The sequence below is a fragment of the Balearica regulorum genome, chromosome 1 (assembly GCF_011004875.1).
Source record: "Balearica regulorum gibbericeps isolate bBalReg1 chromosome 1, bBalReg1.pri, whole genome shotgun sequence".
NCBI lineage: Eukaryota > Metazoa > Chordata > Aves > Gruiformes > Gruidae > Balearica > Balearica regulorum.
Window position 1 is genome coordinate 217,389,888 of NC_046184.1, and position 27,653 is coordinate 217,417,540.

General features: G+C 52.0%; 1 protein-coding gene across 1 annotated transcript; it reads left to right on the top strand.

Annotated features, from left to right (window-relative positions):
• Nucleotides 1-27,653, top strand: CHRDL2 (chordin like 2). Its single transcript, XM_075742655.1, has 11 exons — nucleotides 1-549; nucleotides 8,170-8,282; nucleotides 8,740-8,833; nucleotides 9,661-9,803; nucleotides 13,175-13,268; nucleotides 14,365-14,420; nucleotides 15,771-15,939; nucleotides 16,867-17,061; nucleotides 19,848-20,030; nucleotides 24,673-24,765; nucleotides 26,617-27,653. Exons 1-11 carry the CDS (start codon nucleotides 468-470, stop codon nucleotides 26,694-26,696), a joined length of 1,302 nt encoding a protein of 433 aa, XP_075598770.1. The 5' UTR covers nucleotides 1-467; the 3' UTR covers nucleotides 26,697-27,653.

Genomic DNA, 27,653 nt, shown 5'->3' on the forward strand with positions numbered 1-27,653 from the left:
GTCTCCCCTCCACCCCCCCATCTCCGCCTTTAATACCAACAAACAAACTCCTCGGCTCTCCCTAAAGGAGGCGCCTTTGATCGGAGCGAGACGAGCCCCGCTGGGCACCGGCACCGCGGCACCCCCGGGCACCGACACCAGCACCGCGGCATCCGACACCGGGACCGAGACCGCGGCACCGCCGGGCACCGACATCCCAAGACACCGGCATCCCCGGGAACCGGCATCTCGGCAACCCCGGGCACCGACGCCGGGACCGAGACCGCGGCACCGCCGGGCACCGGCAGCGAGAGCGAAGCCCCCCCTGCACCGGGACCGAGACATCACCGGGCACAGCACCGGGACCAGCACCGGGATATCGGGCAGCGGCACCGCCGGGCACTAGGACCGAGGCATCTCGGGCACCGGGACCGCGGTACCCCCGGGCACCGGGACCGAAGCCCCCGGGCGCCGATCGCCGGGCTGCGATGCTTCCCGGGGCGGGTCCCCTCGCCTTCCTCCTCCGGTGCCTGCTGCTCCTCTTCGCCTCCGAGAGCCGAGCCCGGGCTCGTAAGTCCCCCCCGCTCCCCTCCCGGCTGCGCTGGGTCCCTCCGTGCCTCAGTTTCCCCATCGCCGGGGTCCCCAAGAAATTGCAGGGAGGTTTTGCGGTCATGGCTAGGGACACGGGGAGGCTCCTCGCACGGCGTGTGCCGGTCCTCCGTGGCCAGGATGTCCCAGGCCATGCAGCAAGCCGAGTCCCTCATCCTGCACTGTTGGGGACGCAGTTGTTTCCCCCTCCACCCGCTGCTGTACCCAGCAGGGACGTACAGCGCCGAGCACACTGCTGCGTGCTGGTGAGGGGGCTGTGGGGTGTGTGGGCTAGCAGGGACGTGCTGAAGGTCTGGGACCCTCCTCCCATGGGCTAGAAATTGCATAGGGTAGGGGGTTGAATTGCAGCCCTTCCCCTGCACAGATTCCACCCCGCATGGGTGCACCTCCTCTCTGAGGATGGATGGGGACCAAGGGCAGTTTGGGGAAATGACCCCTTCAAACCAAAGGGCTTTTCTCCATATGCATCCCTTGTTCTCTCCTTGCTCCTGCTCCCAGCTGGTTGACTGGGGCAGATAAGATTTGGGATGGGGAAGGGAGGTTCAGCGCTTCCTCATACAAAAAGGCTTGAAGGACTTAGCTAGGGCTGTTTAGCAGCTTGGAGGGTGCTGGAGGTGTTAATTGGGGCTGGGAGGTGAGTTTGGCTTGGGCAAGGCACTGGGACCCTACCGACAGGTGCTGGGCACCCCTACAGCATTGCAAAGCCACCTGAGCACCAAGCAAACCAGGGCAGGACCTGTCATGTCCCTACATTTATTCAACCCTTTAATCTCCTGAAATCCCAGTAGAGTCTGTCAGTGGCTGCATTAGGATGATTTATGACTTGCCCGCTGCCAGCAGTGCATTAGGCGCTCGGCAAATAATCATCCTCCTGGAGCGCCGACCCAAAATGTGAGCGCTGGTTTGCTTGTCCCAGTGGTGGGGTGTGCTGGGGGGAAAGGCAGGCGGTTGGATGGGGTTGTGCAGAGCCTTGGAGACCAAAATCCGGGTGAGTTTGGCTCCTTTCCCTTCCCTGGGCTCATCAAAAGCCACCAAGCTCAGACCACAGCATCCGTTTTCTTGCATGAGGGATGTGGGTCTGACTCCCTGCCTCTGCCAAGGCTGCATTAACCATGGTACCCAGCTTAGGAGGGGGCTGGAGACATCTCCAGGTGAAACAGATGCTGGGTGAGGTGTTTGCTCTTTGGAGGAGCCTGCTGATGGTAGCAGAGCCCCTAAATTGGGCATAAAGCAGGATGAATGGGGGCAGTAGGGGTTTTTCTGCTTTGGGAGGAAGCGCTGAGGTCCATTTATGGGACTTATAATGGTGATAAAGCATTGGGGACTGTGGGACAGGGACAAAATTGGAGCAGGAAGGTCTGGGATCATCCCCCAGCTCTGCATCACTTTGGCTCTGCTGCGAGGCACATCCTGCGGTGTGGGAGGCTTGGCTGGGTTTCCAAGTGCCCCATGGCTGAGGGTAGGGGGGTCTTGATGACAAGGTCCTCATCAAATTGTGGACTTTTCTCCCCTGTCCACCTCAGCAGCTCACTGCCTCACATGTTTCTTGGGGCCGAGCACTCAGGGAGAATGAAGACAGGAATAAATTAGTTACGAGCAGGCTCATCAGCCAAAAGACCTACAGTGTCGTGGCTAAAAATAGGTGAGAAGCAGAAATGCTCAGGCTTGAAGGCAAGTCAGAAAAGAAGAATTTACCCACAGAAACAGGCTATTTTAGGGGATTTACACTCTCAGCTGAAAAAATATCAGAGGCACAGGTTACTGGGCCGAACGTGCTGCAGCCCGGCCGCTATGAGTAATTCGGCGGCAATAGTTGAACGCAATGATGTTTTGGCTGGAGGCATTTAAACACCAGCATCTCTGGAGAGCACAAGGGCAGTGGTTTTCCCCAGGAGCTTGGAAGTTGCTGTTTCATTTGTTTTTAACGTGGTTCCTGGAGAAAAGGGGGTTCGTGGGATCCGTTTGTCCTCTGAATTCAGATCCCGTGTGATGAAAAACTGAGCGGTCCAAGATGGGAAGGAGCAGGATGAAAAGAAAATACTACTGGTGGCCATGGTAAGGGAGAGACGAGGGCTGCACACCCTGCTTTAAACAACTGAGCATCCCCTTGGGAAGGTGCGGAAGGAAACGGGCCCCCGTCTGCTGCTCGCAGAGCCCATGGGGATGCTCTGGGTGTGGGGCTTCACTTGGGTCCTCCACCCTGGGGAGCTCAGGGATGCTTCATGAGGCTGCCTTTGCAGAGCTTCAGAGTTTTCCAGGCTCCTAAAGTCCTGAGAAGAAATTCCCAGCCCGGGACTGAGCAAGGCGAGTACGTGGGAAGCGATCTGGACATGAGCAGAGTCGTTAGGATGCCACATGTCAAGGGCCCAGTGTGTTTTAACCAGTCTCTTCTCAACTAAGTTGTGTTTTAAGCCCTTCATAAATACAGGGCTGTCATAGGAGCGCCTGGACTTTCTGTACCAGACAGTGCTTTTTACACTTTATTTATGGCCGCTCTTAAAACTTGCAAACTGGTTTGCATAAACACACCCCTGCACGCCCAGCGCGGCGCTGGCTGGCAGGTGCCTGACCTCCAAAAAATCTGTCAGGGCTGGGAGTCTGGTTCAGACATGAGCTGCTCGGGGGAAAGCTGCGGAGGTACTGTCTGGGGATGCAGAGATGGGAGAAACCCCTGTGCCATGAGATGAAATGAGGGAGAGGTGGGGTGAGACCTGTGGGATGTTTCGGTAGCATCCTTGTTGGAGCCAGTTTAGTACATGGAGTGAGTCCCTACTAGGGAAACTGGGGCACAGGGCTTTCCCCGCTTTGGGGTCTTGTGGGTGCATTAGCCCCTCTCTAGCCACAGGTCAAGGCTTTACCTGCAGCAGGGACTCGGCTGTGGGGACTCCTTGGTGTCCTGTGGCATAGAGGAGCTCCAGTGTGAATCAGGATTGATGTATGGTGATCCCACATGAGCAGAGACCTGGCTGCATAATGGATGTGTGGCTGGGAACTGTTCCCCGGGCTGGTGGAGCAGTGATGTAAAATCAGCCTTAAACCTCCCATGACCCATCGTGACCCTCTGCTCACATATGGGAAACCCCAGTGTGGGAGCAGGGGATGTAGGGGCAGGGTCTTCCACGTGCGTGTGTGTATGTGGCTTGACTTTGTTGAGCTTCAGTCCCTACGTCTAGAGGGAAGTGAACTGAGCACGGCTCAACCTGAGCCAAAGGAGGATTTGGCAGCAGAACGTGGTATTTTGGTAACCATCACCATGCAGGCTGAATAGCTTGCTGTGGTTCCTGCTGCCATAGGATTGGGTTTGGTGCAGGAGAGCATCTGATTTCTGTTAGCCCCTGGTTCAAGCCTTGGTCAAAGTGCCCAAGGCAGTGGGATGAGTCACACTGTGTTGGGAAGCCCATGGGGACATCCTTGTCCTCACAGCCTGTTGCAAATGTGGAGAGGTGCAAGGAACTGGCTCAAACAAGCTGTGTCAGTGGGTGGGTCACATGTCAAGGGACATGTGAGGGGACTTGACTGCATGTGAGGCCAGGAGATGTCTAGGGGTGATCTGACCAACGTTGGCCAGTTTGATGGTTCAGCAAGGAGGCTGTGGGGTCTCTCCCATCTCCCCTCAGGTCTCTCACTGGATCTAGAGCAGATCATGAAGACATGGGATAGCATCCTGTTGATGGCTGGTGTATGAAGCTGTTGAGATAATGCCTCCCAAAGAGGCATTAGGGCCATTCTTATGGTGTGACAGATATGTCAGCGGTCACCAAAGGAAGTGCAGGAAGGGTTTTTCCATGACATTCAGTTTGTCACCATGGATTGATGTCTTTAGACCATCTCACGAAGATGCTGCTCCAGTGGGTTCATAGAGTGTCTCAGGGGCTCTGTGATAGCCTCTTCTGAAGTTTCAATCTCTTGGTAGCTGGAAAGCTTCCTGAAATACCTATCCCAAATGTACCAGGTTTTGCCCCAAACTGATTGCTTCTTCTTATCCCTGCCATGGCCAGAGTTCACCCTTTTCTTTGTAACAGCTCTCTCTTGCCTCATCCTCCCCCTTGTACTTTCCATCTCATATTGCATAACCTCCTTGCTGTCCAGGATGCAATTAGTGATAATTAATGATAGTTAATGATAATTAAAGTAAACCAGGGCCTGGGCACAACCTTAAGCGTTGACCAGGGGTGTCCAGACTCTTGCTGCGGGTGCATTCCCCAGCATGGTGTTGGCTGGAACTCTCCTCTTTCCACTTCTGCTCCTGCTTCCAGGTCCCATAGGGCCACCTCCAAGCGTGGAGCCTCTGGCTTGCAATCAGCAAGCTCTGGTTATGTCTCCAAGGTGACATGGACCAGGCTGGCCTGCTGTCTTCTCCTGCCCAGGGATCGCATGGTCCTCGGGAAGGAAAACAAGGTGATGGCTTCATCTGAATATTTGGTACTGCAGCCTTGAAAATGCTCCGCAGCTCAGGAGCCCTCTGGAAAACGAGAAGTAAAACAACATGACTTTTGTGAGCACGCTGTTGCTGAAGGCGCAATAAATAAGGAGACTGAGCGGCACGGGAGCAATTTACTGCCACAAATGGCTTTTCACTGCGAGTGAATTGGGAAGATATCCAAAGTTTGACCTCTGAAAATGAAATTATTAGCCTGGCATGGGAAAAAATGATCCAGAGCCTCCAGCTTTTAAGCCTGCTCCTTCCATCCATCCCCAGCTTGCTTTTAACCAAACATGCCGGCGTGTCTTGCCAAATACGTGGCATAGTGCTACTGAGATGCGGACAAGTGTCTGCCGCTACCCAGCGCTGCCAGTCGGCTTTAATTTTACCAGCAGGCCCTTTGCAGACATGAATCAGGCTGCTTTCGAGGGCTGGACCCGAACCAGGGCTCCACTTGTGATTAAACGTTTGAACGAAGCAGCCAACTGGCATGGGAGCCTGCAAGCTGAGCAGGGCCGCGTAACATGAAGGCAACTTGATTTCTTCACCCTCAGCGTAATTCATGAAGATGCTGCAAGCAGGGAAAAATGAAGTCATTTTCTCACTCTTTTGCAAAATGATAGGTTTTGGGGTTTTGTTTTGGTTTGGTTTTTTTAAGTGTTGTGGATTTTCTTTCTCCTTTCTCCCTGGTTTCTGCAGTTTCCAGCCACATACTCCCCGTTGTTGTGTGGTTTGCTGTAAGCTCGTGCTGTGCATGGCCAGGAGTATGGGTTTGCTGACTTGTCAAGAGGTTTGGAGCAAGCTATGCAGATGATGTAAAGACCCGAGTAGGGAAAAGAAAGGAAAATGGTTCTGTCTGTCCCTCTGATGGCATCCACCCCAAAATCATTGCGAATCTCCATCTCTGGAGATGCAACACCACTGTGCTTGGACTAGGTGGTCTGGACAGCTACTGGCCACCTCCTTTGAAGGTACTGCTTGGAGAATCACATGCTTGAAGCCATCAACTCAATGATGTGGCCCTTCCTGATGGCCACAGGGACCGGCCATGATAGAGCATCACTTGGGTTCATCCAGAGGATGGTCAGAAGCTGGAGGAGGCATGGCAGCTCACCACAGCATATTCATTTGAGTTTTGCCTGGTTGGTGGTAGAAACACATTAGGCAGATGGCATCTTCAGCTTTGGCAAGGTGGGACAACGCTGACCAGGCTCTCTAGAACACTGCTTTGCCCCAGATAACAAAGTGGAGTATGGGATGGCTTTTAGCATCATTGAGGTGGTGGATGCCACTGAGCTCTTTTTGGACACCCTCTGCTATTCATCGAGGAGTCCTTCCAGCAGCATAGCAGGGTCAGCACCTGCTAGCTTGCCTGACTTCATGGAGCAGGAGCTGGGCACCACGCCTCAGAAAACAGTCCTCTCCCCTCTCCACGTGTCCCCAGGGCACCGCAAGCTTTTAAAACACCCATAAATGCTTCAGGGAGCGTAAATGTCTCCGCTGCCTTCAAGCAACGTAATCACCCAAACTACCTCAAATCCCCTCGATGACATAACCTTTTAAATCACCTTCAGTTTTTAGTGGGGCTGTAAGCACTGAAACCACTAATAACACACACAGGCAGGTGTGTGCTTATTCACGAAAGAGCTTGAGTGCCGGTGCGTCCCTCTGGCTGGTCAAGGCTTGGGGACATGCCACGGGAGAGCAGGAGCAGCTGCCAGGCTGCGGTGGGAGTTATGGAGTCCAGGTTCCTGCAGGTCCAGCCAGGGTCAGAGCTCGGTCCTGTAGGACCAGGCGATGCCTTTTGATGTGAACATTAAGGATGACTGAATTGGGCTTTCTAGCCAAAGCCCTGTGGTTTTTTTGGTGGTGATTATGGCTGTGGTTTGTCCCACAAGTCCTGCTGCAGGCTGGCTTCATCCTGCCAAAGGGTTGGTGTGTAACCAAGGGCTTGGAGGTGGAAAGAGTTGATAGGCACCTGCTAAAATCTGAGGAGAGGGGAGATCTCTGAAGGGGATCTCATGCACCAGTTGTGCTGGGCACCATCTCATCCCTCTCCCTGTGCCATGGCAAGGTTAAACCCATGCCAGTGTAGGCAAGGCTGGATCGTTTCTGGGACAAACACCTCCGATTCAGGAGCACGGCTGGAAACTGGCTCTTCTCAGGATGATAGAATCAGGGAGGAATAGAAAAATACATGGTTTTGTGCTTTTGGGGGGCAAAAAGTAGACAAAGTGGACTTGCTGTGCCCATGGACGGCCCCATAAATGAAAAGGATGGTTCAATCCACTCCAGCCACACCAGTGCTGCATCGAGCCTGGTAAAGCCAAGAGGCTAAGCCTGGTAGGATAGGGTTGTTTTGTTTGGAAAAGACCTTTAAGATCATCAAGTCCGAATGACGGGGCAAGCCAGCACAGTCCTGCTGCTTAGGACTGGATGGGGCTTTGAGCAACTTGGTCTATTGGAGGGTGTCCCTGCCGGTGGCAGGAAGTTGGAACTAGATGGACTTTAAGGTCCCTTCCAACCCAAACCATTCTATGATGCTATGGTTCTATGACTGATGCTTGGCTGCCCGTGTCATGGTAGCGCTTGTCCAGGGATCCTTGACAGAATGAGCTGAAGCTTTTAAGGGGAGCAAAAGGTTTTCCTTCAGAATGTGTTTCTACCCCAAAATGTCTTTTTTTTCTTCTTCTTTTTTGGGTAACAGTGAAAATGTCTCCTAAATTCAGGCTCTGCTATCTCCCCCACCACTCACAGCCCTGCTGGGGAAAATTCAGTCCCATAGCATCACCCTGAAATCACTTGTCCATCTTCAAACAGTATTTCTACTGACATATTTTAGAGAGACAACTCTAATTTATACCTCAAAAACACCCATTCTGTTCCTCGCCTGCACTGTGAGTTGAGCTTGCTCAGAGGAGTTGCTGGTTGGTCAGATGGGTCCCAGGCTAAAAAAATCCAAATTGTGGCAAAAAAAAAAAGGCTTTGGGGGACTATATTCAGTTAGGAGTTTGGTGGATGGGATGTGGTCCTCAGCTGCTCTTGGGGGGACGGCAGGAAGGTGCTGAGCTGTCCCTCCTTTTGTCATCACAAAGGGAGGAGACTTCTCCCAAGGACTGTCCCTTTCTCTCACGTAGCTTCTCCTGGTTGACTTTCAGGGCCGGATATGTTCTGTGACTTCAATGGCAAGAAGTACAGCCCGGGTGAGAGCTGGCACCCCTACCTGGAGCCGCAGGGGCTGATGTACTGCATCCGCTGCAGCTGCTCCGAGGCATGTCCCCCACGCGGTGCCGCGGGAGGTGGTGGGGATGCTGCTGCATTGGGCAATTGCTTTGGGAGCTTTTAGGCAGATTGGTTCTGCTGTCTAATTTGACCAGGGAAGCTTTTTCCAGTCCCGTAGGGACATTGGGTTAATCTCTTTCCTTTTGAAAAAGCCCCCTGTCCCTCTGGGGGTGTTGGGTTGACCTTGTGAGTGAGCTGTCTCAGTAACGTTGGTGGGCTGTGGGTGGAAGTGGCTCAGGGCTGCTGTGGGACCACAGGTGACCTTTGATGATGAGAGATGAGACAATGAGCTGGCTGACAGCCATGTCCGAGCCAGGGATGGAGACATTCTTGACTGGGTGAGCTACACCAGCACAATCTATTGTGATAATGGGGCCATCATCCAACGTCTTCCTCCTCTTGCAGCGGTGAACATGTAGCTGAATGAACCATCTTTCTCTCCCCAGAACGCCAACATCAGGTGCTACCGGATCCAGTGCCCAGCTCTGCAGTGTGCCAGCCCCATCACGGACCCCCAGCAGTGCTGCCCACGGTGTCTCGGTAGGTGGACATCCCGTGGGGAGGGGGTGACTGGGTGGCTGTGGTCCTGCAGGGTGTACCTCAACTGCAGTCACTTGAATGGTCACGTCTGGGACAGCACAGTGATGCTGGGTCTGGCCGTGTTCATGGGGTCATGGCAGCAATGGCAGCTTGGGCTGCTTGCATTGCTTTTTCCCCCCAAAAATGTCATTTTGATGGAAAAGGGCTCTCTACCAGATCACTTTCTCCAACTCCTCCCCATCCCAAGAAACCTTGTAGGGACAAAATGTCAGTTCACAGTTCAGGGACAAATCAGAAGCTGGCACTTTATTCAGATCATTTGCTAGCAAATGTGTTGGATGCAGGAAAATCAAAAAACATTTCTGAAGTTTTTTAACAAAATGATTGAATTTTTCCCTCTCCTGGATGTGATGACCTCCAACATCTGGAGTCAGATCAAAAGAGTTTCTCCCATGGGTAATTGGCTAAAAATTAAAAATACTTTTTTTTCTAATTTTTATTTCCTAATTTCTCAAATTGTCCATGGTTTTTGACTAGCTTTGACACCAGTCTGGCATGGTGGGGGACAAGACCCCAGGAGGTCAGACTTCCAGTTTTACCTTTGTGCTGACCTCAGCATGGTCAGGGCAGCCCCATTCTCCAAAAGCTTTTAGGCATGTAAATTCCCACAGGCCACGCAATGCCCTGGCCACTTCTTCGTGATAACTGCAGCATGTAAAGATCTTGTCCTTTTGGGTTGGGCTGGTGGGGAATCTGCTGAGCATCTGTGCTACACTGGGGCCAGGGAAGGGCTGGCTCTCATCCTGTTGCTTTCTCATCTTTTCCAGAGCCACATTCCCCTTCTGGCCTCCGGGCACCTGTCAAGACCTGCCAGTACAACGGGACGACGTACCAGCAAGGCGAGATGTTCACCACCAGTGAGCTCTTTCCCAGCCGCCAGCCAAACCAGTGTGTGCAGTGCAGCTGCTCTGTAAGCTACCTGAGAGCCCGTGAGGGGTGGGGAGGGCTCGGGGTCTGCTTCTGCACCCCAACTGTGTCCCACCAGGTCAAAAAACAGCCCATGGTGGGATAGTTTATCATCAGGATTAGGTTATCAGTGTGGGAGACTGAGTTTCCTCTGAGCTTCCTCTGAAATGGTGCTGGGTCCTTCCTGCCCAGTGACTAAGGACGACTGCAGAGCTGGGTGCTTCCTTCTCTGCCTGGGTGCATTGTCTGGCCTCAACCCAGAGCAGGGTGTGCTGCAAATGTCCGTTGGGCCCCAGAGTTGGAGCACAAAGCACTCACCTGCATCTCCTCCCCAGTGGGATCAGCATGAACAAGCTGTTCTGAGGGTGGGTTATTCGCTGGAGATCCCACAGGGTAGTTCTAGGTGGACGCTGCTGGGGCTCCTTGGGGTGGGCACACCAATGGGTGCATTTGCCTGCTGTGAGGACCACTACCCTGGGGCTGTCCCCGCAGCATCCAGCAATCCCACCTGCCACACTGAGGCATCATACAGCATAAAGCTGTCAGAGAGGACAACCAGGAACCTTTCCCCGTATGTGCTTGCTGCAAAGTAGATGAGAGGTCTGGGGGAGGTCAGCCTACCTGCAAGGCAACATGGACACAATCTGCCAGCTCTTGGGCTTCAGAGGTTCTTGGGACATTGAGCCCAGCGTCGAGCTGGTGGGACTGAGCTGAGCTGCAGAAAGGATTTGAGCCCTGCATGGCTGGAGCTCACCACTGATGCAGCTGGGAGATGACGGCAGAGACATGGGGGCATTTGCAGCAGAGCCTGGCCATCAGGGATGGCAATGGGCAGGCACCTGGTGATCTTCTTCCTCCTTGATTGGATTTAAGTGGAAGCTGAACCCAGGGCTGAGCCCAGGTGGCCGGGCTGCACCAGGAGCTGATCTCATCTGGAAACTCCTGCAGTGTGTTCACCAGCCCTCCGGGCCATCATGTTTGCAGCTGTGCCCTGGAGAAGGGCTGTGCATGTGCTTTCCAGGCTGCCTACAATAACCATTTGCAGGAAGCATCTGCCTTTCATGCTGAGTTGCAATGACCTTTGCAGGACCATTGCTTGCCCATCTTGATGGTCCTGGTTGCCCTACATGAGGTCTGCGACGGTGGCCAGAATTCTGTGTGGTCCTCAGCATGCATTCCTGTGATGGATGCCCATCCACCACCTATTTGCCAGCACCAGAGGGATGTTCCTCCTCCCCGAGCCTCCAGCAATGCCCTGAGTCAGGTCTTGGCTCCACTCTACCCAGCCCTCTTGTGCAGGCTGGGATCCTGCAAAACCCGTCAAAAACCGAGTCCTGATGCTTCGCTCAGGAGGCACGAGGCAGCCTGGCCAGCGGCAACGGGGAAGGTGTGCGGAGTGTGGGGCCATGCGTGCCAGGAGCTGAGTGTCAGGAGATAAACGGAGCAGCTCCTCCTCCTCGAGAGGGAGAAAGGAAAGGGGGTAGAAAGTGCTGATGCTGGACTTGGGCGCTGTGGGGAACTGCTCATACTGGCTGCAGCCTCTGCCATAAAAAAGAAGAGGGTTGCGGACGTGGCTTTCATTGCGCAATACAGAGCCCTTGGATGAGACCAGGCTCCACTGGTCTGTGCTTTGCTTGCAGCAAATAGTTGAACTAAGCTTGGCCAGGAAAGAAAAAGGGGTGAGAGTGCCCAAACCACCTCTCTCTCTCATGCTAAGAGCACGCACACGGTAGTTACCGTCAGCTGATGCTTGATAGTAAAGTGATACCAGGATAGCTGGTCTGAGCCTTTGGTGCTTGTGCACACCACAGAGCTAGGTGGCTTGGAGCTAGGTGGCGAGGGGAATAGCTTAGGCGTAGAAATTATTCCATTTTGAGGCTGGTTCCTCTCTGTCAGGCCCCAAATGGATGCCAGCCCACCAGGCTGGGGACGAACACCAGGAAGGAGCCCTTGAACCCAACTGTACGTGCCCACCTGGCCCTGCTTTCCCACCCCAGGAGTCTGCAGACCTACGTGTCCCTCTCAGAGACACTGGCTCTCGCTCAGGCTCTGTTTATTCGGCAGGATAATGCCTTGGATACGAGGGGGGGAAATAAAAGGATGGTTGTGGAGCCTTGCAGTGGCAGGGTCTCGCCGGGCTGTGTCTGATGTCAGCTGCTAGAACAGCTGCGTGAACAGCTGGTCTAAACCTCTTTGAAAACTGCCCTGAGACCAGAGCCTCTGGGATAAATCCTGCTTTTTATGATATTGGCTCTTTCCTGCCCCAGGCAGGTCTTTGCCATGAGCTGCCGGTCAGAAGTAGAAAGAAGGAAGAGGCTCTGTGGCCAAATCCCACTCCCTGCAGGTCTGGACCCCATGGAGGTCCCTGAAGCAGAGAGTAGGGTTTGGTTTGCAGCAGCCTCCACCAGATTCTCTCATTTACCAAACTTTCTTCCCCTTCTTCACATCCCCCAGCGGCTTGGCTTCCTGATGGTAGATGTTGCTGTGGTTTGGTTTTCTAAGGAAATCCTTGGTTAACCTCTTGGTTTTGGTTGACTGGAGAGCTTGGGGATACCCCAAAGAAAATTGCTGCATGGAGAAGAGGACCTAGCTGCTGCTGAACATCCTTTTTTTACCCTTCTGCAAAGCAGCAAAAACATAGCCCTGCAGCAAACAAGTGCAAATCCATTGACTGAAGGGACTGGGATGCACCAAGGTCAAGACTGGTCTTGAGCTGTGATTTTCAGCCTGAATCACCACAGCAGTGGTGTTTTCCAAACTTAATCACCAAGCCAGTGGAAGAAAGTGTATACCTGAACGTCCACTCGCAGCTCTTGACCCAGTGTCTTTGTGTGCTTGGCTCCGGTGTTACCGAATAACCGAGACAGAGGGAGGGCAGAGCTGTGGCAGAACCTGAGTCTGGGTTCAGCATCATGCTTCCCCTTTCCACTTGTCTCCTCCAGGTCCTTGTCCTGGGAAATGTCAGAGAAGAGGTTCTTGTGCCACTTCGAATTGGTGGGTGTTAGGCAGAGTTTACAGGTGTGTGGTGGCTATTTCAGATCTAATGATGCCTGAGAGGAAGGCACTGCCTCCCTCTTTTTGAGGAAGACCACTCCACTCAAGACCATGTGGACTGGCAATCAGTGGACCAGCCATGCCAGGAGAGGACACCACCCACCATGTTATACCCCACAGGATGGAGAGAGCAGTGGGACAGATTTTTGGCTTTCATAAGTTGTTAGATGATTGGTGATATCTGAGGATGGACTACTGGTGGGCTTTTGATTTATGCTAGATCTGGAATTTGAAGTGCTGGCACCCCAACACAGGTGACATATGCCCCTGTCCAGACCTTGATAATGCTGACAATGCTTTTTTTTCGCTCCTGTCTCCTAGGAAGGCCAGATTTACTGCGGCTTGGCGACCTGCCCGGAGCTGTTGTGCTCCTCTCCCCTAACCGTGCCGGATTCCTGCTGCCAGGTCTGCAAAGGTAATGAGAGGCCCAGGAGCTACTCCTGAGCGAGGGCTGAGAGACCCCAGCTGGTTGCCACCAGCTGGCAGGAGCCATTTCAAGCCACTTTAGCAGGATTTTGGAAGCCTGTATTGTAAATCAGGCCACTCGCTCTGTCTGGATCCTACCAGAAAACAAAAGACAAGAGCTCAGTTTTTTTCTTGCATGCTTCCCCTCCCACACCTAGTTGTGTCCTGCCTCCCTCTGCCCTGCTGGCCAGAGCTGAGCTCTTTGCCCTGCCAGCGGTGCATTGTGCAAGAGATGTGACCTGCGTGGCGGGCAAAGTCCTCCAGACCACTCACTCACCACGATGGAGATGGTTTTGTGGACTACATAAAGAATGTGTGTGCTACTATTGCTCCAGAGAAGTTTCCAGGACAGTCAGGGAAAACTCCCCTTCCATCACAGTACAGCATGGCTGAGTTTCACTCCCACAGCTCTCCGTGAGGGAGAAACTCTTGAATTTGCCGCTATTCCCCCTGACTCACCCTGGGAGAGGAAGAAGAGAATCAAGCTGCACATCTCCAGATGAGACAGACTCAAGAGCAAATGGGCAGATTCACACTCTGCTGACAGTGGAGTCATAGCATAAAATGACTCTTTAATAGAGAAATATTTATGAAGCTGGAAGGCCATGGTGGTCTCCTGGCCATGGACACAGAATGACCTCCTCCAGGTGCCTCCTCCAAACTCTCCCCCTTTGCAATTTGTGCTCTTCTTTCCTAGTTTTCTTTGGTGCAGCTGAGGCACATCATTGACTCGGTGAGAAATGTCTTTGGATTTCTTTTTAGTGCCAAATCATCCCCATCACCTCATACTCTACCTCTGGGGTGTTTTCATGCCACCTAACTTCAGAAGCTACGAGGCCATTTCTTTCTTGGAAATTTTCATTTTCCTTTTCCTTTCCCTTTCCCTTTCCCTTTCCCTGTCTCTTTCCCTTTCCCTTTTCCTTTCCTCTCTGCAGACATTGCAGGTCAGCAACCTGAGGAGAGCTGCTTTTAGTCAGTTAGACCCCAGAGAGCAAATCCTCATCCAGCCCCACAGCATTTCACAGGACAATGTTTTTTTCTTGCAGATAGCTCATACGAGAAGTCCACCGAAGAGGAACCCCTCCAGTTAAACAGAGGTGTTGTACGTGACATTTGCATTTTAAAACTCAGATTATTGCTTCTAGCACAGCCCCGTTAAACAGCTCAAAGAAAGCCATTTGTCCTTGGGCATAGTCTTCTACAAAGAAATGACCCACAGAAGCTCTAGGAGAGCAGTGAGTTGTTTGGACAGCAGAACCACGGACACCTGGTTTGCAGATGAATCATGTCTTGGCGTTGACTCTAGGTGAGGGCTATCAGCATAGGCTGAGATCTCAGACCACCAGGGAAAAACTTGTCCTCTTCCTCTGAAGCATCTCTGATGTCTTTGGAAGAGCAAAAGACCTGTGGGAATTGGAAATCTTGGGCACTTCTCCTTGATGGCCAACCTGGCTGAGGTTGGCCAGTAGGTTAAAACAGCCGAGGAACATGGACCGAGCAGACTCAGAGGTGACCGACAGCCAGATGCGACCCTCACCCATACAGTCAGATAGCCCAAATCTTTCTTTGGGGGCTTTTGCTTCAGGAGATGGTGTCTCCTCTCCACCCTCGGCTTAAAGGCATTCTGCCTCCCAGTCATAGCTCCCACAGAGCAGCCAGTGCTGGAGCTGGCCACCAGCATGCTTTCCCCAGGCTGTTTGTATCAGCAGCCCCAGCAAGGAAAAAGTGACTCCTTGGCTGTCGAGGGTTGATTCATGGTGACATTTCAGAGCTGGGCAGCCCATGCCAGGTCTGTGGGATTAGGTCACTTACAGCTCCTGGCCCTGCCCTTTTCCATACTGCTGGGTGAAACGCCAGCATCACACCTCCACCACCTATAAAACAACCAAAATAGGCACAAGGGGACCCTTTGTGCTGTATGTCTTGTCCCAGCGATTTGCTCTTGGAAGCCCAGATGTTCCTGGGATTTCAGTCCTGCTGGCTGGCAGTCCCACACCAACTCTCCTGGTGCCAGCCAGGTGAGAGGGCAGGATACGGCCCGTCCTTACCACTCTGATCCTGGTTGGGTTGCACAGATGCCAGTCCTCGGTTTCCCAGCAGGCATCTAGAAAAGACCAGCCCATTTCCCTGCTTGTTTTAGAGATGTAGGACCTCACCTGAGCGCATTGGGTTGCACGTGGGACAAGAAGGGTGCTGCCCCAATGAGGGTGACCCACTTGCAGCGTAGGGTGGACATCAGTGTGGGGCATTGACACAAACTGCTCAGCACCTCTTAGGTGGTGGCAGGCACCAAGATGGCTCCTGGGTCATTGCTCATCCCTGTGGTCTCTGGACCTTCCACTCCTGATGGAAGGTGTGCAGGACACTGCATGGCTTTTTCCAGCGTGCTTTGGAGTGAGAACAACCCAACTGCCTGGGTCTGAGTCCCCTTCTTTTCTCTGACTGCGCACAGAGACACTCGCAAGACCAGTGCTTGGGGGAAGCGATGGGCAGGAAGCCACCCGGAGCCACTGCATCCACTGTTCTCAGTTCTTCCCTGGAGTTCATTCCCAGGAGCTTCAAACCCAAGGGAGGAGGTGGCACCACTGTGAAGATCGTCTTGAAAGAGAAGCACAAGAAAGGTGAGGGATGGAAGGGACGGGCAGTCTATAAGTGGCCTAAGGTGGCTTCTTCAGGACTTTTAATTCTCCAGGGAATCTGTTTCAGCAGCATTTTTCCATCACCAAGTCCCATCTTCCACTCCTCCACAGCCAGCCTCACCCAGCTATCTCAGCACTGGTGGCCCACAGCCCCATGGCTGCATGAGTCCAAAAAGGATTGGAAGAAGGGTGGTCCTTGGGGTGCTTTTGAGATCTGGGACCTTGGAAGGGAGGTGCTCAGCTGGAAGACTCTATGTGGTCCGTCCAGGACAGTGCCACAGAGAGACAGGATGTTCCTCCTTGCACCTACCTACCATGTGCTTGGTCTGTCCCAGTGCTGTGGTCTTTCTCCTGGAGGGGAGAGTTGGAAAATGAGATGATGAGGCAACCCCATGGAGCCAAATGAGAAAAGACAGATCCCTTCTCCTCTTGAGGCCTCTCCCCCCACTATGTCTCCAGAAGGGCTCTTTCCAGTCCTTGGAGATAGATGAAGCCCTGGAGGAAATTTTGGGACCTCCAAAAATTTCCGTGGAGGAGTCAGCAGGTGGCACTCTTCACTGTGCTTCATGCCTGGGACAGCCTCGGAGACACCCTGGGCTTGCAGAGGCTTGGAGGCATGTGAGGTCCTGCCCACACTTACCACTCACTCCCACCAGGGTGGTTGACCCCAGCAGCCTCCGTCTCCTGGAGCTGGTCTCCCTGTCCCATGGCACCTGCTGGGTGGGATGGCTGCAAGATCCCTGTGTCTGCTGCTGCCGGATGTGCTGCCAGAGGACCATGTTCCTCAAGACAGCGGGGCCACCCATTTGTGAAGTGATGAAATGTGTTGAGCTCCACCAAGCCTTGGGTGTACAAAAGGAGGAAGATTTATTTCCACCAGCAGCTCTTTTCTCTCTCTCTTTCCTCCAGCTTGTGTTTACAACGGGAAGACCTACTCCCACGGAGAAGTGTGGCACCCTGTCTTCCGGCTCTACGGCCTCCTGCCCTGCATCCTCTGCACTTGCAGAGACGGTGTCCAGGACTGCCAGAAGATCACGTGCCCCAAGGAGTATCCATGTGACTATCCAGAGAAAGTAGATGGGAAATGCTGTAAAATATGTCCAGGTACGTGACATCCCACTTGCTCCTGCAGCTGCCTTCCAGTTCCTTCCTTTAGCTTTGGTTTAAAGCCCAGAGCAGATGTGTAGGTGTTCACATCACTGGTGACTCGAATTCACACCAGGTGAGTTCAGCAGAGCCAGCACTGATGTAAGGGTTGGCCTTTCCTGGAGGGCAGCAGGACTCACCCAAGGTGAGGAAGCTGCAGCAATCCCAAAATGTTGTATCTGTTGGGTGGGTGTAGTCTGGAGAAAGATGCCCAAAGAGGGACATGCTAAGAGTCTTCAGACAGATAGAAGATGGTTTCTGGAGAGAGGGCACAGTCTGTTCTCCAGCCGTCAGCTGGGACAAGAAGTCATAGGGTTAAATTGTGGCAGCTGAAATGTAGGTTTGAGGTTAGGATGCTTTTTGGGTGCAGGATTATCTGTAGCCTTCATGGTTTGTTTCAGTTTGAGCTGAGGTCCCCGTCCCTGGAAGAGGAGGGTTAGGCACACAACTTATTGGGGTGGGCCAGGTGGAACTGGAATGGTGCTGAGGCTAGAACATAATGGAGAAGACCTCTTTTTTTTTTCATGTGCAATGGATTTTGGATCTCTCAGCAGCTTCTTGGTCTTTGGAAAGCTGTTTGCCTGAAACCACAGACCTGGCAAAGATGTAGCAGGACATGAGATCTTCTCCTGTTCCCACCAGAGAATGTTTTCTAGGTTATACCTCTCTGTACTATCATTCAGCAGCAGCTATTTAGTTGTTGTACCACCCACTGCTTCCCTAGAGAGACTAAAGGTACCTGAGTCTCTTTGAGCCTGACTGCGGATGCAGCAGTTTCTGGGTGATCTCCTCTGATGTGCATCTTCAAGGTGGTTTCGTGCAGACGGTCTCACCGGGGAGAACAAGCAAGAGGCATTGCTATGTTTAAGAATGGGGGCAAATAGGCTGCAAAATAATTTCAGCTGAGATTTTTAAGGTTTTCCAGCCTCTGAGCAGGGAGGTTCTGGGATGGCCTCCCCGGGGGAGTGAAGGGCAGAAGCTCAGCTTGTTTTAATAAGGTTTCTGATATGTTTATGAGCAGGATTTATGATGTGGTGCCTGGTGGGAATGGGATGTGATGACTGAGCAGAGCCCTTCCAGTCTTGCATTCCCATTATAGCGGGTCTTTCTGGTTTAAAGTCTACAACTTTCTCTGCTGGGATCTCTTGTCTGCTGTTCAGTCTTCATTTATTTCCAGTTAAACACTCTGACCCAGCCAAAATGATTTTCTTCTTGCTTTCCAGTACTCATAGATAGCAATCACACACACATACACTTTGCTCAGCCAAGTTACATGCTTGTCCTCTGTTTCACTGCACGGAGGTTTCACCCATCTTCTTTTTCCAGGCAGTTTCCATGACTGTCCTCTTCTTCCTCCTTTGTACCCAGTAGCTTGGAGAGAAACGCTGAGCGATTTCTATTTGCAAAAGGGATCCCGACGGAAGGGGAATTGCTGTGATGCATTGGTCAGATGGGGAAACCATTGCAGCTGCTGGAGGCAGAGATTGTGGCCAGGACCCCTGGGTCCTTGCTCCTCCTCCCCAATGCTGTTGGCCATCGAGTGGCTCCAGTGTGAAGCTCCAAGGTTGTTAAATACCTGTTGTACCTGCAAGGATGTGTGGTTCCTTCCCTGTCATGAAGATTGGGCTGCCTCAGTCGATGCAAAGAGCAGCCCTGGAGTGGGTGAAGTGGGTGGGTCTGGGATGGAAGTTTCCCTGCACCTAGACCCCATGGTGGCAGGGGTGAGGGTGGTGGGCTGTGGTCTTCCCCCTTCGTGTCATGCTGAGCCTGCAGAGCTGAACGCTTATCTTCCCGTGGCTGAAAAAGCCCTGCTTCCCATCCCTTTAAATTGGGATTTTCATCCACCTTTTTGAGAAGAGTAGCTCAGGACCACCCCAGAAAGCACGGGGGAGAGCAGAATCAGGCCTAAAATAACTGTCCTACTAAAATAAACCCCACGCGTCTATTTTTAGCCAAGCTTTCTTTCGAGTAGTGTAAAAAGCTTCAGCATCCAAAATGACGGGGAGAACAAGGCTAAATTCAGCAGAGCTGGGCTCCTCTACATTCCAAGGACCACAACCAAAGGCAATAAATCTCCTTCCAAAACCATGGGGGATTCTTAATTACTCCAGATACATAAAAAAATTTTAAAAATTAGCAGCTCTCCTTTACAAGGATGTTGAAAACATCACATAGGGTCCCGCTGGTGCCCCTGGTGTGGGTCTCCCTGCTGTTGCACCCCATACGGGGAGGGGGCTTGGGGCTGGGGCTCAGCCCACCCGTGGGGCTGAACCAGGCACGCTGCCCAGGCAGCCCAGCCACGGCGCTGGCTCCTGTGCTGCGGGCTCATCCCTTCACTTCGTTAACGTTGCTCCTCTGGGACAGCAGTGGGAGCGAGATGGGAAGTGGGTAATCCAGCCCAGGCTTTGCAGTGATGATGGCACCAAGGTCCCTGCAGCAGGTACAGGGAATCCAAGTGGAGAAAATCCCCCTTCCCCATCCCTGCTGGCACAGAGGCTGCCAAAATCGAGGGGAATGGAAAATATGGGGATGAGCAGGTCCATGGATCCTTTATCAACATCTCCACTGCCTGTCTCAGCACTGGGGAGCAGACCCTGGGAGCCAAGGTCCCATTCAGAGATGCGGCTGTGCTGCATGGCATCAAACCCAATGAGATGCCTTTCTGTCAACTTGGGTACTGAGATGACCTCCTCCAAGCTCCTTCCTGCCCCTATTTAATGAATTCTGTCCTTGTTTTTGCCCAGAAACCAGAGTCAAACCCACTGATGAAATAGTCACCACCCAGTGTGGCAAGAACCCCAACCGCGTCCTGGTGTACATGTTTGTGCCACCGAGCTCAGAGACCTCCAAGGAGATCCTCAGGACGATCGCGATCGAGAAGGAGCCTGCAGAAGAGGTGGAAATCTACAACTGGAAGCTGATTAAAGGTGAGTCCCATAACGAAATCAGCCAGGAATGGAGGAGGTGTGTGTGGAAACCTGGTGCTTTCCAAGCTTTGTTCAATTTTTCAGGCTTTTCTAGTGGTGCTCCAGACCCTGTGTAGTGAGTTGAAACCTGCTGACAGCAAGCTGGCTTTTCTAACTCCCCCTTTCACACTGTTTTGCTGCAGTTGCATGCAGACCAGGGGCTGGAAACCACTGTTGGCCCCAATGTACCCTGCCACGAGCTCCAACACCATCTGGAGGCACAGCACATGGGCAAACAAGGAAGGGCCCTGGGGCTGCTCCTCCAAACCTGCCCACTTGCATGCCAAATGCACATGGAAAACAAACCAAAAAATTGTTCTGGTCATTCCATATTTTTTGCTTTTGCTCTACTCCCTTCCCCCCGCCCCCCAGTCCATCCATCACTGGGACCAAAGCTTGCAGAGCTGCTGCAAAGGTGCACACAGGGGGGATGGATTGCCCCCACTCACTTTTTGGATATATGGATTTGGATGCTCCTGTTGGTGTGTCCTCTAGAAGTCGAAGCATGGTAAATACACTGTGAAATCACGCCAATCTTGTGCTCTGTCCCCGTACCTTTAGCTTTGCAACACTCTTATGGACCAGAGGAGCCTACCTCTACTAGAAACTCCTGGTCCAGTAGATATTTGCGTTGTGTTTCTCTTGGGCCTCTGAAGGCATCTCAGTGCCCCAACCTTGAGTCTTCATTGGACATACTCTACCCCTTGCAAAAACTTGTGCCTTGAGCACTTGAGGTTGGTTGCACCCCACCTATGGATACAGCCTCAGCCCATGTAGCTGGGTGTCTTCTGGACATGTGTAGGCAGACATTCTGGTCTCTTGGGTGTGTTTGTGTCTCACCTCACTCCTTAGGGAGACCTCAGCCCTCCTGGGGCTAACTCTTCCCAGCTGCCGAGGGTGGACACACGTGGATAGTAGCCGCAGAAATTAACTCCAGAGATGGAGCCCTGGCTGCCACCATGTTTCCATCCTTCCCCTGCCATCCTCCATCCTCCACGGTGCCCCTCTCCCCATCCTCCCCCCCACCTCGGCAAAGCCTCCTTCACAATGACACCTTGTAGCTGGAGGACAGCTGTGAGCCTGCACTGTCTGGGCCCCACCATTTCCTCTCCTCGCTCCTTGGCAGAGGTCGCCACCCAAACCTTCTCGCCACCTTCTGAGGCCAAAAGCTTCGTGTCTGCACGGAGCTCCCGAGCCCTGCCAGCCAAGGACAGGGGAGGCCCTTGTCCCCGAGGCCAACACAGCTCTTTTGCTTGGCAGAGCGAAGTGTTACTATTGGGAAAGAGCATGAGCTCAGTCACATATGGATTCCACCTCTCCATGGTCCATCACTCTACCAACAGAGCAGTGTGTGTGGAGAAAAGAGGCTGCAAGTCACACCTGGAGCCCATCCATCTGCCTTTGTATGGGCTTATGATACCTACGTGGCCTCATCTATTTCTGTGCTGGGATGGTTTCCTCTACAAGGCAGGAGCTGGGAGGAGAAACCGGCACCAACACCCAGCCAAAAACTTTATCCAGCTTGCTGGTGGTGCATGACCAGACCCCAGATGCGTGGCCATGGGGGCTTCCCCACATTTTTAGGGGTCTGAACACCTCAGGAGTTTTGAAATGTGATTTTCTGGTGTTTTGGAGCAGGAATTATCACTGGGAGTGAGGACAAAAAAGGAACAGGCAGGATCAGAGAGGGACCTGTACAGTTTGGAGGCTCTGTAGTTGGCTGCTGCCCTTCACCCTGCCTCGCTGGAGGCTTGGGCTGTACTTGGAGGTGCAGTCCCTGCATGGACCACTTTTCCACGTTTACCCAGCCAGGCTGTTGATTAGACATTGACCAAAATATTCCTTTCTCCCATGAAAACCTGCAGCTCTGGGACCTTCAGCGATCCCCAGTGTTTCACCACACTGGTGTACCCTCACACCCAGGCTATGGGGTCCAGACCAGCCATCCCCATGCTCTTCTGGCATGTGCTTGAAGATCTGCTGCCATGGAGATTCTACAGCCCATGTAATCTCTTCCAGAGTCACAAACCCCTTCCTAAGGGAAGACTTTTCCCAATGTGCACCCTTCCTGTAGCACAAGCTCATGCCTTCTCATACTCTCCACCATGGGTGTGAAGAACAGACTCCTTTCCTCTGATGCACTTGAAGATGCCATCAGCTCCTGATACTGTCCTCTCTTACACAGTTTAAGCAGTTGAATTTTTTTCAGTCTTTCCTTGATGTTAGAATTTTCTGGTCCTTTGGTCCTTCCCATAGCTCTGCTCTGGACTGTTTCTATGTCTGTCTTGAAGTGCAGAGCCCAAAACGGAGTGTGGGGCTCTGGTCAAAGGTTGCATCCTGCTGGGATGGTTCTCATACACCCGTGTGCACCCATGTTCCCTTCTCCATCCACCCACTGAGGCTTTGTTTTGCAGATGATTTAGCAAGCCCTGAGACCAGTTTCTTGAATTAGACTCTCTTCACTGCCCAGCCCAGTGTTAAGTACCATGTTTAAAGTCATGTTTGTTCCCCACGTGATCAGCAGAGAGAAGCAGTGAAGGTATCTTCTGTCCACCCATTTTAGGATGGGTAGAATGGCACTGTGGAAAAGCCCTTGTCTCTCCAAAATTAGGAAAGATGAATTGCTCCCTGGGAGATGGGGCTGGTCCTTAATTAGTTCCTTGTGCTCTACTGAACTGTTTGTTTTTTGGTCCTGAGGTGGTGCCTAAAGCATAGAATCATAGAATCAGGGAACGGTTTGGGTTGGAAGGGACCTTTCAAGGTCATCTAGTCCACTCCCCCTGCAATGAGCCAGGACATCTTCAACTAGACCAGGTTGCTCAGACCTCTGTCCAGCCTGCCCTGGAATGTTTCCAGGAATGGGGCATCTACCACCTCTCTGGGCAACCTGTTCTAGTGTTTCACCACCCTCATCATAAAAAATTTCTTCCTTATATCTAATGGGAATCTCTCCCCTCTTTTGGTTTAAAACCATGAGCCCTTGGCTTATTGCTGCAGGCCCTGCTAAAAAGTCCATCCCCATCTTTCTCATAAGCCCCCTTTAAAGCACCAAGAAAGGTGCTAAGTGCCCAACAGCCCCACCACCTCCCTCCATCTCATCCTAAACTTTCCAAAGAATGATCCCGTCTGTTGGACAGGATCTGCTCGATGAGAAATGGCATCACCTTTTACCAGCTCCATCCCATATTGCCTCTTCGGCGGACGGCAGACGCAGCGGGTTATTCTTATCTGCGCTGTCTCGTGCTCTCCTTGTGCGTGCTGGAGCATCCGTCTGCATTCCTCCGCTGCTCCCCAGCTCCTGGCATCTGTCAGAAATGACCATCCGGGGGGCCAAAGGTCTCAGCCAGCTCTCCGAGGGCTCTTGGGTGAACATTATCTAGGTCGGTTGATTAAAAGATGTTTATCTCTTGTGGCTCTTGTTTAAAATATCCTCTTGGTTACTAATGTACTGGAAAGTGCTTCATCAGCCACAGGGACTATAAGCACACCCTCCTGCTCCTTTCTAAGTATAGACCAGAAGGATTTATTGAACACTTGTGCCTTTCTTGCGTCATTAACAGTTTTATTATCTCCATCCAGTATCTTCTTTTGTTACTGGTAGGACTTCTTTTCCTGACCCACTTATAGGACTTATTAATAGTCCAAATATCCACATATTTCTCCGGATGTCTTTTACTTCCTGTATTAATTTTTCCACAGTCCACAGCATCTCGTTTATATGGATTGCTAGCCGGTTCCCATTTGTTACATACTCTTTTTATGTGTAATTGCTGCTGGGAATCAGGGAAAGTCTCTTAACCAAATAAGGGGGACCACGTTGCCTCTCACATCTGCCGGCAGCGAGAGGCTGGACGCACGGGGAGCTTGGGTAAGAGGTGGGGAAGGATATACCAGGCATACCTGCCTGGTTTGTCACGCTTCACAGGCTAATGTGCATATCGCAACCCTTAATCCTGCAGAAAGGTCGCTTCCGTTGCTAAATGCAGGTTCTGGTTTTCTTGGGTCAAACCTCTGAGTCAGGCACCTCGGGACGATGCTGGCGTGGACAGAAATATCAATCTCTGTTGAGGTCATTCGTGGTTTTTTCTCTGCCCTGGAGGCTTTTCAGGGCTGGGGGCAGAGGGATGGAAAACTTTGGTCCTCAGCTGCTTCCAGGAAAGCATCTGAGGATGGAGGGACCTCTGCAGTCAGGGAAGATAGGTGGTCGTGAGTGAGCAGAGAGGACGGGGATCCCAGGAGCCTGTTCGTCCCACCTGAATTTCTCTTATGGTTTTGGGGGAGATCAGACCTCCTCCAGTGTGAGATGCTTTGCAGAGCAGCAAAATCTTATTGCTTTGACCTGCTTCGTGGTGTTGTCCCTGCCGTGCTCTGATTTAACGACCAGTTACTGTTTGCAAATGAGATTTCTCCTGGTCCTGGATTTGGTCCCAAACTCCCACCAAGCTTCAGCAGCAGGTCCTGCACTGAACCAGGACTCCGGGGCATCCAGGGCAGCCTGTGTCCCTTTTGCATCTCAGGAGGGGACAGAAAGTTGTGAATCCAAACCCGTCTGAACCTTAAATTGAGCGTTGCAGAGTCTGATGCCCTGTGCTTCCCTCTGCAGGGATATTTCATCTGATACAGACCAAGAAGATCAGCAAACAAGAATTCAAGCAAGAAGCGCAGAACTTCAGGCTGATCACCAGGACGAATGAAGGTAGGGAGAGAAAAATCCCATTTCCCCACTTCTCCAGGAGACCCTGCCCCAAACAACCCCTGTGTTTTGCTGCTGTGCTCTGGCCGTTCCACAAAGGCTGCTGAAATCCCGGCACAGCGTGGGGAGCTGAACCGTAGGGAGAAGACTTGTGCAAACGTAGCCAGATTGGGGCTGACCTGTCTTCACACGCATATGCAACTCTCCTGGTTAGCAGTCACATTTTCACTTTATGGTATCGGAAAGGGCAGCCAGCTTTCTAAAAGTGGATGCACGCTTGTGAAATCCAAAGGCTTTGTTTCTCCAAAGCCCGTAAAACCGTTTGATTTTTTATATCTAATCCATCTGGCATTATGGGGGAAAAAAAAATGATGCAAGGGATTTGAAAAAAATAAACTCTTGAAATATTTTTAAAAATCATTCTTAATGTTCTTGGATGTGTGTAAATGTTACAAAAACCAGGAATGCCAGTGCACATGCCGAGAGTGCCTGTGCGGAGCGAAACTGCCGTGCTATTTTCCGCTGGCTGCCTCTTTGCCTGGGCTGGGTTAGAGTTTAATGGGTTAGGTTCGGATCGGAGCCATTCCCGTATTGTCCAGCACCCACGGGTCACCGGGTCAGCCGGGAACGGCTTTGCTGCCCAGCACATACCAGCACTTCCAGTGCCCCAGGGAGGGTGGAGATTTGTTTTCACCTCCAGCCCATTCAGGACATCATCTCTTGACCAAACCCTGGGGGATTTTCAAGTCCTTGCTCCCAGGTTGGGCTTCACACCCTGATGGGGTCTCTGGCAGGCGCCCACTGCTTTTTGCCTCAGTTTCCCCTGAAAAATAACCCTGTTGTGAAATCATCCCTCTGCCGTTGCCGCAAGTTCTAGGAAAGCATTGGCTGGTGATTTCTTCACAACAGGAGATTAATTCAGCTAGAAAATACAACCCCCCCCGGGGATGACGACATTAGGGCTGCATAATCCTTGCTGGGATTATGGGGGAAGCGACCACCTAGAGAGAAAGCACCTCCAGCCACCTCCTGCAAGTACAAGGATGCTGGTGTTTTGCGGGAGCAAGGAGAGGAGTCGGGGAGCTTTGTGCTCGTTTTTGGGGTGTTGCCCAACTCCCTCCTGTGCATTTTCTTTGCAGGGAGTCTGCAGCTTACCGGTGAGGCTATGGGGTGATCCAGGGGGGTTTCTTCTTCTGCAGCAGGACCTTCCCCAACCGTAGGTGATTGCAAAGCCCTGCACAAAGAGCCAAGGCTGGGGCAGCAGCAGAAAAACAAATATGGATGTGGGGGTTTTGAGCAACCCACCCCAAAGAAATGGGATGACAGAAGGGAGGAGAGAAGCACACCTGCCCATGGCCCACGAAACGTGAATTCTGGCTTTCTGATGATGAGTCAGAGGACAAGCAAAGTGCTTCTTCCCCCTGAGAGGCAGGGAGTCAGCCCAAATCCCAGACACACTGGGGAGGACATAGCCCTGGCAGCTCACGTTAAAGCAGCCTTTGAGGAGGCAGAGAGGGAGATTTATCCCTGTTTCAGACTGAGCTCCTTTTCTTTTAAGAGCGTGGGAGTAGTTTCCAGGAAAAGCATTGGAAATGCCGTTGGTTGTACTGTTAATTGCATTGCAGGAGGTATATAGGGCCCCTCTTGACCTCAAATACCATTTTAATTGCAAGATGGCAAAGTCTAGGACTGGATTATGGGACCACTGACGAGCTGCTCTGGCCATGGCTACCTCTCTCCCAGCATGGTCCTTGCAGATCCTTCAGTGTGAAGGTTGCTACGCGTGGGGTAAATTGTGTTTTCCTCCTCCGAGGGTTGTTGCTAATGAGTGTCCGTCTATCTCTGCTCATCCAGGTCACTGGAACATATTCCGAGCCCAGACGTCAGAGCTGAGGATGACAGAGAGCCCAGAGAAAGAAACAAAGAACTTGTAAAGAAAAAAAAAACTTTAATCTAGCTATTGATTTATCTACACACACACACACACACACACACACATACACATATATATGAAAAAAAAAAAGGTTGCATTATTAAATAGACTGGCACAGCAATAAAGGATACACTAGTGTAAATTACAGAAACTCCAGCAAATGAACCAAACTGAACCGCATTGAAGCTACAGCCGTGGAGGTGCCTCTCTCCAGTGGGAGAGCACAAGAGGCCGGCCGTCATCTCCTGCTACCGAAGATGTCGGGTGTGCAGAGGGAGGAGGGAGAGCCGGCTGCGATGTGAGACCTGGTGCGACGTGAAGAGGTGGGATACATCCCTGATACCCTGGCATTTCTGAAGAGCATTGGGAGCTAGCAGCAAAGCAGAACCTGACCATGCTTTTTATCAACCGCTGGCATAAAGATGACCTGCAAGGAAAGAAAAATCATCCTTATTTCTTTTCTTGGAGCCCCTGTGATCTGCAAAGGGTTTCTTTGGCCGAATACCCTCCAAAGGGTATTTTTTGAAAAATCTTGGGTCTTTTCTCCTCTGTTTCAGCTGGGAGGATTCTTTTCCCTTCTTTGCAGGTCACTTGAAGATGTAGTTTTTGGGAGGACTCACCTGCTGACAGGGTCTGAGGCCCCAAACACTGCACTAAGGTTGCTACTAAGCATGTTATTATGCTATATATTTATATATAACCTACATAATATCTACTGGGCTGTATTCACAGGAGGGGCATCTCCCGAAGGGCGAACAGGACCATTTCTGCAGTGTGGGGAGGAGGGCGTGCAGCAGCATCGCCCTTCCCCTGTCTGGAAATAGCTTTGGGGGATTTTCAGGTTGTTTTGGTACATGTATTTATCCCTGGTTTCTTGTTTTATTCTGTTTTGATAAATCTATTTATTTGGAGATCCAGATCTGTCTGATAAATCTGATTAAAGCGTCTTCTTGATTCA

What these genes read in the sequence shown, in the direction of transcription:
- CHRDL2 (XM_075742655.1), top strand. Translation starts at nt 468, where the DNA reads ATGCTTCCCGGGGCGGGTCCCCTCGCCTTCCTCCTCCGGTGCCTGCTG. An exon ending in TCCAGTTAAACAGAGGTGTT is followed by an intron (nt 14,421 to 15,770) that starts GTACGTGACATT and finishes GACTGCGCACAG; the next exon opens with AGACACTCGCAAGACCAGTG. An exon ending in GAAAGAGAAGCACAAGAAAG is followed by an intron (nt 15,940 to 16,866) that starts GTGAGGGATGGA and finishes TCTTTCCTCCAG; the next exon opens with CTTGTGTTTACAACGGGAAG.